The 15,781-nt window shown below is 49.1% G+C and overlaps 2 protein-coding genes across 25 annotated transcripts in view; one reads left to right on the top strand and one right to left on the bottom strand.

Annotated features, from left to right (window-relative positions):
- Positions 1 to 864: 864 nt before the first annotated feature.
- Positions 865 to 5,949, bottom strand: LOC105703045 (ribosome biogenesis protein WDR12 homolog). 2 transcript variants are annotated; one of them, XM_012431122.2, is made up of 10 exons: positions 5,803 to 5,949; positions 3,431 to 5,131; positions 2,852 to 3,122; positions 2,659 to 2,744; positions 2,382 to 2,592; positions 2,178 to 2,318; positions 1,921 to 2,096; positions 1,790 to 1,860; positions 1,464 to 1,710; positions 865 to 1,393 (listed from the first exon to the last, which is right to left on the bottom strand). In XM_012431122.2, the coding sequence occupies exons 3-10, from the start codon at positions 2,917 to 2,919 to the stop codon at positions 1,122 to 1,124; spliced, it is 1,272 nt and encodes a 423-aa protein (XP_012286545.1). In that variant the 5' UTR covers positions 2,920 to 3,122; positions 3,431 to 5,131; positions 5,803 to 5,949; the 3' UTR covers positions 865 to 1,121. The 2 variants fall into 2 exon arrangements, with proteins under 2 accessions (XP_012286545.1, XP_012286544.1); XM_012431121.2 differs by lacking the exons at positions 3,431 to 5,131; positions 5,803 to 5,949 and having other exon boundaries at positions 865 to 1,178; positions 1,261 to 1,393; positions 2,852 to 3,117.
- A 1,917-nt stretch (positions 5,950 to 7,866) lies between these two features.
- Positions 7,867 to 15,781, top strand: part of LOC105703038 (myosin heavy chain, muscle) — a 32,099-nt gene continuing 24,184 nt past the window's right edge. For 10 of the 23 annotated variants that reach the window (XM_012431099.2, XM_023431761.1, XM_012431094.2 and 7 more), the window contains exons 1-8: positions 7,929 to 8,062; positions 9,846 to 10,214; positions 12,722 to 12,865; positions 13,789 to 13,945; positions 14,050 to 14,279; positions 14,368 to 14,431; positions 14,539 to 14,637; positions 15,027 to 15,130. In XM_012431099.2, the coding sequence (XP_012286522.1) occupies positions 10,008 to 10,214; positions 12,722 to 12,865; positions 13,789 to 13,945; positions 14,050 to 14,279; positions 14,368 to 14,431; positions 14,539 to 14,637; positions 15,027 to 15,130 (1,005 nt within the window). In that variant the 5' untranslated portion in view covers positions 7,929 to 8,062; positions 9,846 to 10,007. The other 13 variants (XM_023431760.1, XM_012431098.2, XM_012431101.2 and 10 more) reach the window with 4 other exon arrangements.

A 15,781-nucleotide genomic window follows, 5' to 3' on the forward strand; every position in this document is an offset into this window, starting at 1 on the left:
AAGATGGCGAGGCGTAGCGCGTAGCGAGGAAAATGAACCCGTAGACGTTAAGGCAAGTGTGTCATAGTTAGCTAAGGAACAAAAAAACACTAGGGACTCTTTAGCAGTCGAGATAGGTGCTGTAATAAAACAAAGTTTAACAACAAGGTCAGAATTAGATTTTTCATGAGACAAACAAAAAAAAAAAGTGAATAAAAACTCGAGGTAAGGACAGGGCATACGCCACTAAAAGTGCCCTTAGTTTATTTTGGATCGTTTGGAGGGAAACGAGGGAAAGCGAGAGGGAAGAGAAAAAAAGCTAGTCCTTGTGTGAGAAATGTCAAACGTGGGCTCTTAGGTAGGGTACTCTAAATCGGCGGGTAGAAGGAGACGGAGATACTGGGGAATACGCGAGCAGGGGAGGGACGGAGCGAAAGAGCGAGTATGTCCCGCGTGTTCGCTGACCTTTCCGCGACATACATAGGCACGCATTTTGTGCGAATTCGCGTAGACGAGTAGATACACACGCATACACTGTTAACTGTAAAACTACTGCACGCCGCAGGTGCACGCTCTTGGGACACGTATTAAGACCCTTTTTAAGAGCATGCACCCGACCGATCTTTAGAGTTACTTACGAAATATGGTTTGGTACACTCGTGATGCGAGAAAGAGAGGATCGAATTCCTAATTATTACCATCGTCCCTTATTTTTGATCAATAAAAAGATCTGTTTTGGGGACTTACCGAGAGTTCTTGTTTGAGTGGCCGCTTTCATCCATTGCTTCTGCTATCTCTTCTACGTGGACAATTCGTGGTCTTTCTTCGCTTTCGGAGGACTTTGGAGTTGACTCGTTCGGGGACGATTTCAAAGGTTCCCTCGAGTTAGGGTATAATTCATATTTTTATTAAACGATTAAATAACGAAGGAGACGTTATGGAAGAAGTGGCATGTTGGACTACACAATGTTATCCGTGATGGTAAAATGGAGACGTGGAACGTGTTAGGGAACTTAATCCTTATTATTAACTTAAAAACCAGCCTCGTTCGTATTTTAATCTAATGCATGGCGAGTTTTGATTTGAAAATTCTCACGGTATTGTCTGCACTTCCGGATACCAAGAATTTTGGGTTCGACCAGTCACAACCGAGTACTTTGTCTTCGTGTCCGATGAGATCGTACAGCGATGCCTTCGGGCTGCACATCGTTTATATATTTAATTGGTTCAAGTAATCGTCTTAAAATGATAACTTTGTATATGATTTTAAAATCGACTAACCTGCGTGTATCCCACAATTTAACGTTGTTATCGTATGCACCCGAGACAAAGAGATATTCATCAGTTTTTGACCATCGAACGGACTGCACCCATTGTGTGTGCGAAGAGAATGTCGCCTTAACCATTGTTCCTTCTGCAATAATAATTTTGAGATGCTGTAATTATTTAAATCAACATAAATTAAAGGAGCACGAAGCACTAACCAGTGGATCTGGGATCGTAAAGCCTAATGTGCCTATCCGCTGAAGCTGTTACGAGGAGTCTTGATATCGGTGAGCAGTCTACGTCGAAGAAGCTCTTATTTCCTGCAATTTCATGCTTAATTCCACCCAACTCGGTGTCCCATAATTTCAGAGTGTGATCCCAGGAAGAAGTCACTACATCTGTTTTGCCCGACCAGGAGATTCCACTAACTGCCTCTTTATGTCCTTGCAAAGTTAATATTGGTGTCTAAATGTAAAAAAAAATAGCAATAAAAAATATTTAATGCTGAATCTATAGCAAATGAATAAAAAAAATCTGTACTTACTCGAGTTTTACCATGTTCGGTTTTAAGCCTTTTTGAAGCGGATACTCCATCTTCATTTTCATCCTTCGTTGCTAAGATAAGGAAAAAAATTGTTGTAAGGAATTTATAATAACGATTTTAATATTACCTACAAGTCGACCATATTTTCAGCATCGTATCCCAAGCACCGGTTGCCATGAAGGAGCCATTGTAGTTAACACCGACTGCTTCTAAGCCCCGCTCGTGCCCTTTGCAGACATGAACACATTCCACTGAATTTTGTTCAATATTCCAATCCCATATTATAGCTGTTTGATCTTGAGATGCACTGCAGTCAGAAAATTCAGGAGTTTAAACCAATACAAATTTTTTAAATAATATAATTACTTTTAAATGAACCACCGATTACCTGACAAATGTAGCAGTACTTTCGGTCAACGAGATCCAAGCTACATCTTTTACAGGAGATGAGTGTCCAGGGATGGTAAGACGGTGTTTTCCCTTCGACGTCCAAATGTGTATCGTATTATCATAGCAACCCGTTAATATCCTAGGAAAACGATTTCCTAATTATGGCTCTCATATTTTTTTGAACTATGAATTGAATACCAACCATCGATTGCACGCGGCTACTGCCGATACCCAATCGTCATGTATAAGACAATCGTGAGGTTCTGGCGGTGGATGCCTTTCCAGATACTCGACGTCAATAACATTCTCGGTAGATACTCCTCTTTCATTGATATGTTCAGATAACGAGACTCGTAAAAATTCGTTACACACAAGAAAATCAAAATCGGTCTCCTTACTCGACGATGCTGATTCTGCAAAAATAAAATCAACGAGTAAAAAATCACCAAAGGGAGATCTGCATCAACGGTCGTCAGTACCTTTGAGAAGTTCATTTACTAGGCCACTAAGATCACTGGTCACTATGGTGGACGGTACCGACAAAGGATAGTCTGGAACTGCATACCTAGATACAGAAAGGTTAAATTTGAAATTATAGCGGTTTTCAAAACAACCACGTGGTGACGAGGAATGTACGTTTCTTATAATAAATGTTAAGATTAATTTGCTTACTGTTCCTGTTTCGTTAAAAGCCGTATTTGAATCTGGGGAGTATCGCTGTTTGCACTCGTGTTTGCCATACTCAAATTATGTATACTTTCCTACTTAATATTTAATTAACAAAGTACCGGATTTTCTCCGGCCGCATTTTCTACCATGTGAGGTTATATTAAATGTTGTGAACACGTGATCACGATGTTACCATCCAGGGATAAATTAGGTGCACTTGGAAATTCTCTCCACGCGATCGTGTATATACTGCTCTCTGACGAAATATCTGGAACTAAGTACATATTCTCTGGCGCCACAGAGATAAACCAGATTTGCAAAAAAAAAATCCTGGATCGAATGATACACCACATTATATTTATATTTTTCTGTTATCGACCTTGCGATTAAAAATAGTCGTTGCCTTATATAGCAACGATTACAAAACGAAATATAATACTTGCGTTATCTGTCCACATCAGGGACGCTTTCCTCTACATATAATCGTAGGGGATTTGTTACGTAGTTTTTGTTATTACAAGTCCTCCTTTTTTAACAGATATCAATGTTATGGGTCGGCAATCGGAGTACCAGTAGACGAACCTTTGAAAAGTCGATTTTTCTCTTTGGAAACTAATATCGCATTCGGATTTGAGGCGAGTGATTTTTCCAACGCGAGTACTCGAAGCTCGGCAATTCCATCGGAGGGAGAAAGAGGAAGAGAGAGAAATAAGCCGAGGCGAGGTGTAGAGTCGTGCAGGGCATGCCGGCACCGAGTCGGCTCTTGGTCGGCTCAGGTACCGAAATAGCATGGGTGGCCGCGGTCAGCCCAGAAGTAGCGGAAAAAGAGTTAGTTCCCGCTGCCGCCGCAGCAGCCGCGAAGAGCGCCACCAACGTTCGGAAAGAGGAGCGACTTTGAGCGGAAAAAGAACGGAAACATGGGAAGCTCAGAGAAAAAGAGGACCAACTCGGAGTCTGGAACGATCTGGAGCGAGGCGTTTCTGGACTTACGCAATAACTCGAAAGCTTTGCCTGTAAAATTTCTCATTCTTTAAACCGCTGGTCTAAAAATTCAACTGATTTATAGCTACTTGCAATTCGACGAAACCTAACTAGATTTTTCTCAAATTGCGGGGAATTATCTGGAAGGAACGAAACATTACGGCAGCGATTGCGATGCGGTAGCTTTCCCGACGAACGGAGTTTTTCTGGGCGTTTCTTTCTCGCGCGATGGGCCTGCCAAGAAGTCCGTTATCCGATCTATATTTGAACTTGCACTTGGACCTCGCCCTCGATCGCACCTCCCTTTCGACTTCTCTATCTAGCTTCCGGGAACGTCGAGATATATGCGTTATGTTTTTCAGGTGTAACGCGAAATGTTGAATGCTGCAGTGGGAGCCGCCATCTTGGATCGGTGCGGAAGAGGTGCAAGGTTGGGGTTTGCTGGCCCTAGGAGACAGGATCGTTGGCGATGAAGATGTTACACCCGACAAGATGATGCGACGCAAGTTGCAAGACACGTTGGAAGCTCGATCGTCACGCGAGGAAGCTACATTCGATGCGAAAGTCTAAAAGGATGAGTCAGCTTCAAGGCTCCGTTCATCCCGCTTCGTTCGCGGTCGACGTTGGCCCGGTTTATCTTCGCCCGATCCCGAAATAATCGCGGATTCGGTCGCTTCTTCTCTTACTCCCGTCTCTGGCCGTCAAGAGTCCGCGAGGTTTTGCGACCCTTCCTCTGGAATCGTGGAATTCCTCCTGCGAACAGGTCGCGCCGAGAAGCGAGCAAATGCGACATTTTATACCTATATATTTCACGTCGTAATTTACTCGATAAAACTTTTCTCTTAATGGCGACGAAGCGACGCATGACCCATTTGTTGGCACGATCTTTCGCAAGAATGTCGGATATACGTCGCGGAATTTAACAAGATGCATTCTAATGAGCGCTCCGGTTGGGTGAAGGGGTTTCTGGTTCGACGTCGACCTTGACTGCGGATCCCTTTCCACGGTGAAAAATGTTCGCCATTTGTCGCTCTTACAGGTACATAATGGCGGCACCACGGAAGTAGAGGGCCACTCGGAGTCGATTTTGAAACGGCTGGTCGGATTTGGAGAGTCGGCCTGACCCTGCCAACTTTGATTATGCCAATTCCGAGTTACCAAGACAAAAGTGCTTTCTGTCGAAATGCTCGCTCAATTAACATTCCCGAGGAACGTTACGAAAAACCACGAGGGTGTTCGCACGAGGTAACATTTCAAGATGGCGTCGCAGGACGCTACAAGATGTTGCTCATCGAGAGATACCTAAAACAAACGAATATCGTTTTTCACATAGAATGCCCAAGGGAAAAAAATCAGAAGAAAGTACGGGAGGAGCGACAAAACAGGACGGTTTCGATTCGGTTTTTGCAAGACGACGGTGAACGCACCTTAAGACGGAACAACTGGCCGCCCGGGACGAGAAGACAGAGACGATCGGTATTCGGGTCAAAGGCTCGTTTAGTTCTAGCATGAGTAAGAGCTGTATCCGTGCGTCCGAATGCGCAAATCGTCGCCGTCGCCGCGCTAAAAGGCCCCGCCGACTCGCTCTTGATCGCTCTTTAAACCGATTTCCCAGTAATTCTGTATCGACGAGTCCTAGCAAATTAATTTCTCATGACTTTTCTTCGAGTCGCTCCATGTGCCAATTTTCTCATCTCGCTCGAGACCTCGTCGGTCAGAAATCGGGGTATTTTGGAGCACTTATCGGTTTATATCGGTCGACTTCCGCAGAGCGGGAATTAGATCGAGGACCGAGTTGGCTCTAATTCGAGTCGTTTGATGGATCGGAGATTAATGGTTTGCGGAAGGAAGCGGCAAGAAGAGGGCCGGGTGGACGGCCGGAGTCGGCGGGGCTATGCCATTTTAATCGGCCTAGCAATGAACATCGGTACATAGCGGTGTACGCGCTTGCGTACTTAGGAATCTTAATTTACCGGTATATTGCGCAACCGATCTATTTCCGTGCATTTCGATCTCGCCGAGGCTCAGGCACCGGCGTATCACGTCCCTCGATGACGCGAATACTTAGCGTGCCTCAGGTCCGATCGACGGCGAGGACTAAAAGAAGAGTCGCCACCTCTGTTCCTTCCTACGAGGAGCGAGCGAGAACCTCCGCTCGGTTGTCTCGACGGTTCGCCGTTGCCAGAAGCTAAAGCTTGTTTATGCTCTCCGCTCTCCGATTTTAAGGGGACTACCCGAGGAACGGACACTCGATATGCGGTTCCATCTCATGATCCGACTTTTCCTCCTGTAAAGAGTACACGATTTTTCAGAAATATTCCTTGCTCCAGTATCGCATTCCCTGCTGGATCGGACAAAGGAGGTCCACTTGCCTGCCAGTTCTCTTTGCGATTCGATATTACCGCGATCACGATTTCGGCCGATCGAAAGGCATGGACATCCCGGCAAAATTGAAGGTCTAGGTAAATATTATTAGCGGTTTAGAGGCTTCGTTTGAATGGCCAAGGCTGCTAATCCGTGCAGCACTCTTACCAATCGCTCATCTATTCGCCACTCGCGCTGGGTATGCACCTCCGTTCGGTATATTCGTCGGCTCCCCACTTCTTTCCCGGGTTCTCCTACGCACTCACCTCCACACGGGCTGCGAGTTGCATCTACGGCTGCACACGCGTTCGAATATTTATAGGAAGGTTTTAGAATTCGTCCTTCCGTGGACCAAGTCCGCGGATGATTATCTGGATGACGAATCCGATAGAAATCTCTCAGCGATGTTTCACTGCAATGTTTCACAGAGGCGATCCTTACCTTCGCGTGACGCGCCAGAATTTTTTTTTTTCATACATTGAAGTTTAAATAATTAATTCCACTCGTTTGGGTAAAATTACTTGCCTATTTTAATTTCAGGTGTCATCGTCGGTGCAACGTCCGAGTTCTCGAGCGAACCCGATACCTGTTGTCATTCACGAATATTCGGGAACAATTGAATCGGTGCCGAACTCACCGGTAACGAATGTGGAATGCAGCGATCTGCCAGCTGTGCCAATTTATCGGTCAATACTACTCGAAAGATACCGCGAGGTGTTCCGGTGTCACCTGACTCTCTCGAGAAATGATTTCTGGGACGGCGAGGTAAGCACGCGGTGGCGCGACGCGAATTCTGGTGAGAATTAGATTTTAAAACGATAGAGATGCAAGGGGAGCCGACATCAATTTCGGGAAAACGAGACAGAGAGGGTCAGAGAGGAGAGATGAGAACGCAACTCCGTCTCGTTCGCATAAGAGGACCACGTGCACTTGCCACGTGGCTCAAGCGGAACAGCTGACATATGACAAACGCTGCGGCTGCCACGACGCGTCTCTTACTACTTCGTCCTCCTCGTTACCGCGCGAGAGATCGGGTCCTTCTAGCAGCTCCTATAAGAACCAGAATTAACGACGCGTCCCGAAAAGAAATTCAATTAAAATAAGCGGGACAATATCTTTGCAGCGAAAATCTTGCCTTTTGCAGATACCCCGTTTCCTGATATCCGGGTCTCCAGCCCATTCCCAAAGTTCCGAAGATCTCCCCTTCAAAATATGGAAATAACGATCGGGGTTCGTACGTCTTTCCGGAAGGATTTTTGAAAACGACGAGAGCGGCTCGGGCCGCCGGCGTCCCCGGCGAAGAAAGATGGCGCGGGACCTAACCTAACCCACGCGCAAGGAGCGGCAGAATTCGTCCAGCGTGGCGGTTCCCGGTCCAGCGTCATCGTCGGCGCGAGCTGCGTCCCGCTCGTTTTAACCGCTATCCCGCTAGCGGCAGCTATCGCGCTACCTCGCCGCTCGGCCCGGCTCGGTCGATGGGTCCGTCTCTCTCTGCCTTCTATTTTCATCTCACTTCAAAGGCGCGGCGCTCGGAGGTTTCCGCGGCCACCCCTGTCACACTTTTGGTATCATCTCCACCTAAAAAGGTAGATTGGGCCAGGAACTAACGTAGGCGCCGATTGGCCGAGAGCCCGGCCAATGGGGGCGCGCGCCACAGCCCAGGATCACGTTGCACGCGCTTATATTGGGAGCCTCGGGTTCCTTCCCTGACAGAACGGCTCTCTAACGTAAGTGCACCACGTCGGTCGTATTCTCGGTACCCTGCGCACCTCGCCGAGCGACCCCGTCGACGCGAGTCGGCGCCATCTTGCACCCGGGCATTCCGACCACCCTCTAGGGAGCGAAGGGACCGGGAACTCGGGAGAGAGCGTGAGTGCGAGCGAGCGATTGCAAGGGCGAAAGAGAGAGAGAAAGAGAGGAGCTGGGCGGTGAGCGATCGGCCCCTTTGGCCTTGACCCGAGGGTAACTCGGGTCTCCACCTTTGAATCTCCCCGGCGAGATAGGGAGCCTCCGCCGCGTAAGTGCGCCGACCCAAGTGCGAGTTTTCGCGATCCCTCGGTCCCGGGAGTGCTCTCCAGAGGATCTACGCTCCCGCCACCCCTTATCGTATCGCTAAGCGGGTGGACCGAGCCGACCGCCGCCATTTTGCTTCGTGACCGAGTGACGCTTTCGCGGTTCTCTTGCGGGAGACGGGAGCCGCCACGTGGAGGACCTGCCCAGGACCCTGGACCCCCGTAGAACGTGGTTTCCGTATTTCTCTCGATGTCGACAGTGACAGTGAATCAGTTGATAGACCAGGACGCTCTAGAGACCTGCGAGAACGGCCAAGTAGACCGCCACGAAATGGCCGCGGGACGCCGCGCGATTCCTCCGGGCGGTGAATCATTCTTTCCTGTGGTCGGATCGCTCGCTCATTTTTTCCAACGAATAAGTCCCGAGATCTCGCGCGCGTGCTAATATTCTCAATGTTATGAAATTAGAGGTAAAGGACGGGGTTAAGTTTTTGTTATGTTAACTTGTCTGTCAGATAATACCAAAAATGCTCATTCGATTTTTTCCTCCGTCGAAATAGTTGCATATAAAGTACATTTTTTTTTACCTATTTACCTAGATACTTAAATTTTAAGTTTGGAAAGTCCTGCGAAAATATGAGCGGGTGTTCCGTTAAAACTCGTTCGAAAGGTCGGAAACTCATTTTTCGTTCGTTACGTCGCTCTGGTTATTGAGAAAATTCCCTGTCCCACGAGAAGAGCGAATCGCCACGAGAGACGCGGCGCTCGAAAGGGTTAAACGTCGTAACAACCCCGCCGAGTCGTCCGGCGAGTTCCCGGGTCTTTTTTTATCTCTCGGAAACCCGATCCGGTTCATGTTACGGGCTTAAATTATTTTCCAACCGGAACGTATCGCTCCCGAAATGTCGAATCGGAGCCGACCAGGGGTCGAGCCGCGTCCGATGCCACATCGCTTCCCCACTTGGACATTCTCCATAAAATCCAAATTATTCACTTGTACGTCGAAAGTGACTTTACCGTCCCTTTTCCGAAATCAATTCCAAGTTCTCGAGTGTAACGTAGCTTTACACCCCATCACAAAATTAATATTCGTCTTCGACATCCCATACGATATAGGCTTTGCGCGACCCTCTATTTGATAAAGAATAATAATTTTAGAAATTTCGTCTTTAGAGATCCGAAATTATCCTCGAGCTTAGGATTGATTTATCTCGTTTAATTATTTTTTTCACAAAATGCTTGACATTTCGGAAGAGGTTTCGTTCTTCCTCCCTTGGAGTCGTTTAACGGGGGAGATCTGGTCTTCGGTCTCGGAGCGGCTCGTCATCGGCTTCCGGTCGAGATTCCTGGCGATCGGGCGACGATACCATGCAAGGCCCGGATCGAATTCGGAGCTCGAAGGCCGGAACTCGGGGAACAATTCTCTCGGTCGGGGAAGGCGCGGGAGGATCGGACGCTTATAAATAACGCTCCTCCCCCGGGTGCGGGTGTGCGTGGATCCGCGTGTCCGTGTGCGGGTATTTGTGGACGCCGAGAGAAGGCGCCGGCGGGTGTGCGCCGTACACATAATGAGTTATATATTTAAGCAGGTACACGTATAAAAAGACGGCTAAGGATTGGTCTTGTGTGTTGGTGGACAGGGCCGCCCAGATCGTGCCGCCAGAAGTAGTCCGTCCGCCGCCGACTTTGGTTGCCACCGAGAACCCACGAAAAACCGACGACGACCCTGCTCTAGCAAACTCTCGAGCCCCGAGAGTCATCACCAGGGACACCTCCGGACGACCCAGATCCGGTGATCCAGGATGCCGAAGCCGAAGCCTCAGGAGGGGGAGGATCCCGACCCAACCCCGTACCTCTTCGTCTCCCTCGAGCAGAAGAGAATCGACCAGTCGAAGCCCTACGATGCGAAAAAGGCTTGCTGGGTACCCGACGAGAAGGATGGATACCTCCTTGGGGAGATCAAGGCGACCAAGGGGGACGTCGTCTCCGTTGGCCTGCCTGGCGGCGAGGTACGTCAACCTGGAAGAAACTGACTTCCGGTCTCCTTAACGCGACATTTGTTTATCCCCTGTATCCATCGACAGGGAAGTAGGGACGACCTGCCTGTGTGCTTCACTTATAGGGTTTTTCCGGGATAAAGTCCGGAAAATCAAGTCTCGCGTATCTATGGAGAGTCCGACTTGTTTTTCCAGTTGACGCGAAAATTCATGTTTAGGGGAAAATTATTTTATATATTTCTTTCGGGAAATTTAAGAGGCACAGGGGGTTGTTATTTTGCCGGGCGTTCGCCGCCAGCAGTTTTCCCGCTGGCGGGCTAAATCGGGGCGTAATGTCGGCTTGTATAATCCTGCGGTGGAATGCAGCGTTCCCGCTCGGCGGAAATATTCCGCGATGTAAGGCCGAGTGGTTGGTTACGCGTAACTCTACATGGCTGGGCGCGTACGGGGCACACACGCCCGCGGGTTATGACTAGACGCTATATATAGGTGTAGAAAAAGCACAGGGCAGGGCGTCGCGGCGTCGGCATCGACGTCACCGTATCGGGCGTCCCCGACTCTATTTCGAGAACGGAATAACGTTTCGGAGCTTTCGGCCCGCTCAAAGCCGAGCGCGCGAAGCTGTCGGGGCGCGCTGGGAACCCGGGACCATCGGGGACCATCGGGGACCATTGGGGACCATCGAGGGACCGCCGGGAGACCACCGCGAGGCCTGGATACCGACATTTTATTTTTCGCCCAATTCGAAATATTGACAATTTTTTTCATGATTTCTTTGATCGCTAATTAGTGGGATTTTAAAATTCCTCCGTAAATATAAAGAAAAAGATTTTTTCCCATTGCGTTGTTATAAATTCTGAAAACCATGAGATACCATGAAAACTCATGAAAAATCATGAAAAACCATGGAAAGGCATGAAAAATATTCTTCCGGTGAAATCGGCATTTTTCGAAAAATCGATCCCGGTGACATTTCGTCGGTTCGTGAGGTCAAAATGGTACCGGATCCAGGCTTCCCGGAGCGGGACCCGCGGGACCAAAATGGCGGCCGGGGTGGCACCCACTTTCCCGTTCGCCAGCACGCGAGCCCGGGACCCCGGGGTTACGTAATGGTTCGGCAAACTCTGGTGCCGCTTAGGCTTGTGCCTAAACTCTATTGTTAGCCGGGCCGGCGATAGGACGGGACAGTTAGCCAGCCCGTTCCACCATCGGGTGTAATAATAAATCGAAACGCCACTTCTCGAAACGCGGGTCATCGTATTTTTAGCCATCTCGCCGGTAGCCCGAGAGACACCGGATACCACCCTGGCCAGAGCGCCGATGTCGTCTCGCCGTAGGGCTTACGCAACGAGCTTTCTCTCCGCATTCATGCTTCCCGATGATAACCTCCCGAAGAGGCGTTTCTCTTCGACTTTTCTCCTTCTTTTCTGCTCCTCGGCCATGACGAGGCGTCGTCTCGGTTTTCGCTCTTTTCGAGGGGGATTTAAATTTAAGGGGGGTGATTGAAATTCCGGAACTTTTAATTCTGAACTTTTGCAAGGCTCATGCATCTCGGTGATTATAGTATTTAATGTTTTTATTGTACCTTTTTTTTATATTTATTATATTTTCGTCCCTTTGGTTTCGGGAACCGGATGAAGGCTCTGCCAAGAATACGGCAAGACGCGTCGTTACGCAATGGACTTTCTTAGTCTTCTTCCACTTCATTTTGCATCCGAGTTCCTCTCGCGGCTTGTCTTTCGTTAATGCGAATGAACACGTTGAACATCCGTCTTGTTCATCCGGTGATTTATGCCAAGCCAGACGTGATTTACGTGGACACGAGCCTTGGGCAACGGCTTGCTCTCGCGTACGTCCGGAAATGTGCACCGGGTCGGATCTCTTGAATCGTGGGAAGCAAAACGCCCGTGCCCATCGTGATAAAACGTACGTTGACATCCGGAATGGATGCCCGAAGGTTGACTTTCAGTTTATGTCTTAATTACCACCTTCCTCGCAAGCCGGTTGACGTTCATGGAATTATCGACGGATCCGCGAAAATGGCTATCGTGAGAAATCGTCTTCGGATTATTTTTTTTTTCCTTTCCGAAATTTGTAAGGTCCTTTTCGGAAAATGGCATCGCTACTTTTGATTTTCGAGCGGGTTCTAAAGCCAATTAATTCGTTACGATGTTTACGTTTAGTTACGAATTAAATTCGAGTTGAGTTTGGAACGGGGAATCGCTCCTCGTGGATAATCGGTCGTTACGGAATTTCTCGAGGAGAGGTAAAGTCTCGATGCCGAGTTTAGACGAGATGTAAAATTGTCCTGTTGCAAAATACGCAGACTAAACAGTTCCGCAAGGACCAGCTGTCCCAAGTGAATCCGCCGAAATTCGAGAAGACCGAGAACATGGCCGACTTGACGTTCCTCAACGAAGCCTCCGTTTTGCACAACCTGAAGCAGCGTTACTACTCGAAGCTTATCTACGTAAGTGTCACTTCCGAGATTCCACTAACCTTGCCGTTTCTTCACCTAGACCAAAGACTTCAAGAAGGACCAGCTGCAGCAGGTGAACCCGCCCAAGTACGAGAAATGCGAGGACATGTCCAACTTGACCTACCTGAACGACGCTTCCGTTCTTCACAACTTGAAGCAGCGTTACTACCACAAGCTGATTTATGTAAGATAGACGAGAAGACAACAGAGGCTGCTATCGAGGAGTGTTGTTCGTGTTCACCTCCAACTATGCGCATAAAAAAGAAATATCCACTGTACACATTCATGTCCGCTGCATCCCCGATGTCGAGTGTCGCAGAGGGTCGTGGAATCTCCACCAGGTCGGGCAAAGTGGAAGGCAAAGAGAGTTGGCTCGAATTCGATCCTAAATCGATACATCTTGGTGGGCACTTTGGGTCTACACCTTGGAAACTTTGCCCGGCTACCTGGAGACGGCAGAAAAGTGCACAGGACGACCACCCCGCTGCCTTTCCACGACCTGGAAGAGCTGGCCGATGGTGGACAGACTGACCATGGCCGTGCTTTTTTATATCGTGTCTTTAGCCATGTTTTTGGAGAAGGGGAAAAAAAAATCATCATGAGCGACGAAACCTCCGAGCAGGACTGGAGGGTTCCACCGCGTCGAATCCAGCATGAGCCCCTTTTTAATTATGGTATTCGGAAGACCACTTTGGGAGAAACGTCAGCATGAGGTCGAAAGCACCAAAGAGCACGGGTGCCCGTACCGAGCGTTTTCCATTTGTCCCGATTGTTTAATTTTTTCTTCTCCTACAATTTTGGTCTCATCGGTTGTATGATTTTTTTGCCGGGTTTTACGTGTTCCGTTTGCGCACGCGGCGGACGACTCTTCGAGGCTCGACTCCGAAAAGCGATTACCGCCAGGTCGAATCTGGGAGGTCGTTCCGTCGCGATCTTCCCAATACTGGTCGATCCTTTTTTTTACAGCTGATCTACGAGACGAGAAAGCTGTCCCACCCGCCTCTTTGTTACGTTTTATCTTGTTTTACTCGCCTTCACCATGTTTTCTCGTAGATGTGCCCGACCTGAGTCTCTTTCCCGCTTTTATCACGGCTTACCATTTTCCAGACCTACTCTGGCCTTTTCTGCGTGGCCATCAACCCTTACAAGAGGTACCCCGTGTACACCTCGAGGTGCGCCAAGCTGTACCGTGGTAAGAGACGTAGCGAAGTCCCACCTCATATCTTCGCCATCTCCGACGGAGCTTACGTCAACATGCTGACCAGTGAGTATCTCCCCGTAATGTGGAAATTATTACTGGGGACAATTTCCTCGTGGTGATGGAATTCATGGGACTCGCGTCGACGTTGATCTCTTTTTGCCTTCCAGACAGCGAAAACCAGAGTATGTTGATCACCGGTGAGTCTGGTGCCGGTAAGACTGAGAACACGAAGAAGGTAATCGCGTACTTCGCCACCGTTGGTGCCTCCACCAAGAAGTCGGAGGAGGCCAGCGACACCAAGAAGGGCTCCCTAGAAGACCAGGTCGTCCAAACTAATCCCGTACTTGAGGCGTTCGGTAATGCCAAGACCGTCCGTAACGACAACTCTTCTCGTTTCGTAAGTGTCCTCACTTGGTCCTGTACTCGAAAAAAAAGGTGGTTATTCTCCTATCGATAATACCGATCTCATCGTTTGTCCCCCCCAGGGTAAATTCATCCGTATTCACTTCGGTCCTTCCGGAAAACTGGCCGGTGCTGACATCGAGACCTGTAAGTACTACTCTTCCTATAATTATATCTCACCGCTACCTATCTTCGTCAGGTTTCCACTTACACCGGAAACGTCCATTAACCCGAGAACTCTTCTTCGTTTGCAGACCTGTTGGAGAAAGCTCGTGTCATCTCCCAACAATCTCTGGAGCGGTCGTACCATATTTTCTACCAGATGATGTCGGGTTCCGTTAAGGGTTTGAAGGGTAAGGTCTTGCCGTGTCCAAGTACAGATCCCGCGATTCGGACCCCACGGGTCTGGAATCGCGTCGCGTCTTCCCCATTTATCGGAACTCCCCTCGAGATAGTCCAAAGTAGCCCGAAACTGCCCGAATTAGCCCGAATCCAGGTGGTCGGCCCGTTCTCCCCAACTGTGAGATCAGGAGGGGGAACGTCGAACACGGTGGGACCTCGATCGTGCCAGGGGTCTGGCGATGTCTCCCGGGTACAAGGTGTAGGGTAGATAGAGGACAGGTACAGAGCAGGCAATAGGCATTAAGTAGGCAGCAGGTGCACGTTACGGGGCAGGACCCCTCAAAATGTCTAGGTCTTGGGAAAGACTCCTCACTTTACTCTTGACGTCCTCCTCCCGTAGAGATGTGCTGTCTCTCGGACAACATCACCGACTACTACTTCGTCTCTCAGGGAAAGACGACGATTCCCAACGTCGATGACGGCGAGGAATGCACTTTGACCGACGTAAGGATTACAACGCGTACTCGGTTGTCTCGCCAGCTATTTCCAATTAGCGTATCTTGAAACGCGCATCCGTCGATACGTCCCCTCCACCTCTTTGACCGGTTCGGGAGCGACGTCGCCGCCTAGAAGTATGAGAGGACTCAAGGGAAACCCGTACCCTGGGACCTCCGTCGTGACGGACGGGTTTCCTGGGCTCGTAGGCCAGGTGCACGTGTACGTGTGATGCCCTCGTGTGACCCCCAGTGTGAAACTCGTCTTCTGGTCACTTTTTCGGTTCGCCGGGTCCCCGAGGACTGGACGGACCCTCGGGACCGGACACGGTGCCAGCGGATACGGTGGAGAGAGGGGTGCCGATGCCGTTTAAACCCCTCAAAATTATGGGATTGTTCTCAACTTCGAATTACGTTGATTTTAAATTCGGGATTTAAATTCGTTTCTTCGGCATCGACCGCCACCTCTCGCTTCACCTTCCGGTAGCTTTGGTCGAGTCTATCGAAGGAGAGAAGAGACATCGCTTTGGAACGAACGATCCTGAGAACGGATCCATCGATCCACCTTTCTGGAGCAGCACCGGTCAGACGAGATACGTCTGACGCTTCCGGACCTCCTGGTGCTGGTTCTCCGGTTTTACCCCTTTTCGACGTTTTTGTG

Source organism: Orussus abietinus, unplaced genomic scaffold (assembly GCF_000612105.2).
Source record: "Orussus abietinus isolate OABI.00-Male unplaced genomic scaffold, Oabi_2.0 scaffold65, whole genome shotgun sequence".
Lineage (NCBI taxonomy): Eukaryota > Metazoa > Arthropoda > Insecta > Hymenoptera > Orussidae > Orussus > Orussus abietinus.

Excerpts from the sequence above, each read along its gene's own strand:
- LOC105703045 (XM_012431122.2), bottom strand. The coding sequence starts at position 2,919 with ATGGCAAACACGAGTGCAAACAGCGATACTCCCCAGATTCAAATACGG. Across the intron at positions 2,745-2,851 it reads CTTTTAACGAAACAGGAACA|GTATGCAGTTCCAGACTATC; the intron begins GTAAGCAAATTA and ends TTCTGTATCTAG. Across the intron at positions 2,593-2,658 it reads AGTAAATGAACTTCTCAAAG|AATCAGCATCGTCGAGTAAG; the intron begins GTACTGACGACC and ends TTATTTTTGCAG.